The sequence below is a fragment of the Diabrotica virgifera genome, chromosome 6 (genome assembly GCF_917563875.1).
Source record: "Diabrotica virgifera virgifera chromosome 6, PGI_DIABVI_V3a".
Taxonomy (NCBI): Eukaryota; Metazoa; Arthropoda; class Insecta; order Coleoptera; family Chrysomelidae; genus Diabrotica; species Diabrotica virgifera.
Window position 1 is genome coordinate 97,693,678 of NC_065448.1, and position 3,464 is coordinate 97,697,141.

At 38.7% G+C, this 3,464-nt stretch overlaps 1 protein-coding gene across 1 annotated transcript; it reads left to right on the top strand.

Moving 5' to 3' along the window:
* Nucleotides 1-870: 870 nt before the first annotated feature.
* On the top strand, nt 871-3,087 carry LOC126886126 (E3 SUMO-protein ligase KIAA1586-like). Its single transcript, XM_050652970.1, has one exon. It carries the CDS (start codon nt 871-873, stop codon nt 3,085-3,087), a length of 2,217 nt encoding a protein of 738 aa, XP_050508927.1.
* Nucleotides 3,088-3,464: the final 377 nt, after the last annotated feature.

The following is a 3,464-nucleotide window of genomic DNA, read 5'->3' on the forward strand; positions in this document are numbered from 1 at the left end:
CAAGTTCTTGGTCTATAACAATCTTATCGACATCCGGATCAACTGTTACCGAAAAAATTCGTGTTCTTCGGGTCAAAATACATAAAAAAAACTTGAGTAAGTCCATCTGAATTAACGAGGCCGTTGTACCCCCCCTGGCGACAGGACTAAAATAGATCTGAAACTGTTTTATTTAGAAAATATTGTTTTGTCCTTTACTAAGTAATTTTTACACGTTAGTTATCGTGGTTAATCAGTTAAGGCATACGCAGCTACGATTAGGTAGTTCGTAATTGTAAGCGCAAAAGTTGAGCGAGCGACTGGCAGACGGGATAGTTGATGGATAGACATGATAGACATCTCAGCGGTCCGCGCCCAGCACTACCGTGTCCGTGTCACCACAACCCTCCCCCCACCACGGAAGGAGGAATAGCCACAACAATATTGAAATATTGTGTCCTTCTTATCTCTCGCCTCTCCCCCTCGATTTCTCTCTAGCTCACTCGACGCTCCGATCACCCGCGCCCCGCCCGAGGAGCGGTAGCGGAGCGAGCTGGCCCTGTACACTGTAGACTGGAGCGATACACACGGCAGTGAGAGCGGCAACAGACTGAGTCGCCGGAGTCGCTTCCCCCACCACTGAAATCCACTCCGTAGCTACTGCGCATCTCCAGCCCACCCGGCCATGCTAATCCTGCTCAGTTCCAGTTGTAGTTGCGTCTCGTCTGCTTTGCATAGTGCACGTGCACTGTATATTAATTTAGTGTTTCTGCTCCAATTATTACGTTACGTGTCGCGGATACCTACTGGAAGAGGTGAAATAGTTTTAATAGTTGTGTTATCTTTGCCCAACGTCCAAATCTGTTGACATAAGCTACCTGTAGTATCGCTATGGATAACTCTAAACCTAAACAAAAAACTTTAACCTCATTTTTTAGTGCGTCGGTGAAACGTGAACTAAACACGTTAGGCCTACCTAAAGGAACCAAGCAAGATAAATCCAATGTTGTTTCGGTTGATGAATTAGCGATTGGAAACTCTTTAAATAAAAACGAACAAATAAGTGAACCCAGCACATCAACGAATAAGGAAAAAGAAACAAAATGGCCTGACGTTTGGACAGAAGAGATGTGGACTCGTAAGAAGGAAACTTATCCTTGGATAGATTACAAAGAAGGTAAATTAGGCTGCAAAGTTTGTTTTGAAGTCACAACTATGGGTGCTTTTAAGAAAGAACACGTTTCTTTAAGTCATGAGTGGCGCACATTTCAAGTTAGCTGTTACGGCTCAAACCGAACTAACCAGCTCAAATCACTTAGAAAAAAAATTATAGAGCACAAACAGTCCAAAGCACATAGTACTGCTCAGGCCATTGTTGAATCCTCTCATAAAAATCCTATTACGCAATTAGTTGATTCTGCAAATACAGCTCACATGGAATCAACTAAAGCTATTTTTAGGTCAGCTTACTACATAGCTAAGAACGACCGACCATATAACGATCATTTCGGTTTATTAGAACTTCAAAAACTAAATGGAGTAGATATCGGTGTAGGCCTTCATTCAAGATACAGTGCTGTAGAAATTATTGATCATATATCAAAAGAGATGAAGTTAAGAATATTGAATAAGGTTAAGGAAGTTTCTGGGAAAATTTCTATCATTATTGATGAATCCACCAGCATAAGTTCAAAGTCAGTACTCATAATTTATTTGAAGTGTGAAATAAGTAAAGAAAAGTCCCCTAACATTTTGTTCTTAGATCTAGTTGAACTTCCTGATCAAAGGGCCGAATCTGTTTTTAACAGTACACTTAAGTGCCTTGAACAATATGGGTTTGACAATGGTTATTTAAAACAGAACTTAGTTTCTTTCACAAGTGACGGGGCTAGTGTTATGTTAGGGAAACACTCAGGAGTGGCAAAGAGGTTTTCAACTTTGTACCCTGATATAATCGTTTGGCACTGTTTAAATCACAGATTGGAATTGGCTATTGGGGACGCAGTCAGCGAAGTGGCCGGAGTGAATCATTTCCAGATATTTATGGACAAACTGTACTCGCTGTACAGCGCCTCTCCAAAAAACAAGCGTGAGTTAAAAGACTGTGCACAAGAACTTGACATTCAGATGAACAAAATCGGAAGAGTGTTGAGCACAAGATGGGTAGCCAGTAGCTTTCGTACCGTTTCGGCTGTGTGGTTTGGCTTTCAAGCTTTGGCAAACCATTTCTCTAAAACCATAAACGATCCTGACAGAACATCGACTGAAAAAAGCAAATATAGTGGTTTATTAAATAGGCTAACATCTCAGAGTTTTCTACTAAACTTGGCCTTTATGTTTGACATTCTTGCTGAATTGGCTTTGTTATCAGAGAGCTTAGAGAATAGAAACACTTCTATTGTGTATGCAGACAAACTGATAAACAGATCCGTAAGATATTTAGAGCACTTAAAGGAGAAGCCAGGCACGAAAGTTCTGGAAGCACAAATCGCCATAAAAGAAGGAAATTTTGCATCAGTTGTGTTAAAAACTAATCCAAAAATTGTATCGTTCAATGGACAGCAACTTATTTCTAGTGTTATAAATAACCTAAAGCAAAGAATGTTTGTCACCACATTTGATGGGGAAGCCCAATATGAAGATCTTATAAACTCTTTTAAAGTATTAGAACCTGAGTATTGGCCAACCTGCATTCCACCAAGTTTTGGTCAAACTCAAGTAGAGCAACTGTGCAAGAGATTTAAATTGAACGTCAACAAAGCTGTCTCTGCCTACAGAGACTATTTGGACAACAGCCGACAAGTGCCTGATGGATTGCAAGAACTGTTAAACTGCACTAAAATAATACCTTGCAGCTCAGCTGATTGTGAACGGGGTTTCAGTTGTATGAACAATATGGTTACACCATCAAGAAACGCTTTGACTGTTGCTCATGTATCATCATTGATGTTCATAAAAATCCAAGGTCCACCTCTCCAAGAATGGCAGCCTGAGACGTACGTCACTAAATGGCTGAGGAGCCACCGGTCTGCAGACGATTCCAGGACAAGAGTTGCAGAAAACCCAAAAAAGAACGCAAAGAAGGATGCATTTTGGCACTTACTTTGAGTATGTATGTTATAATTAATCTGATGTATTTATTATATGTATTTTGTTAAATACACAAGTTATTTGTACTGTATGTAGTTTTTTCAAATAATTCTTAATTTTTTTGGCACAGATTATAATGTTTGTGTGTGTTAAATAATAAAAAATATATATACTAATGTAGCTTGTGGGTGTATTTTTTCACAATAATAAATTAATACTACTGAAAATGAAAACTTAGTCATTTACAATATTTGCCTAACTTACACCAGTGTTTTTTTAATTTTTGTCAGCAAGGCTTCAACTTAAATTATAGAGTTTTTAAGGTAGATTATTATGGTTTGATACCTTAAAAACAGTTTTTAAGGTATCAAACTGTAATAATCTACCTTAAGAAA

Excerpts from the sequence above, each read along its gene's own strand:
- LOC126886126 (XM_050652970.1), top strand. The coding sequence starts at position 871 with ATGGATAACTCTAAACCTAAACAAAAAACTTTAACCTCATTTTTTAGT.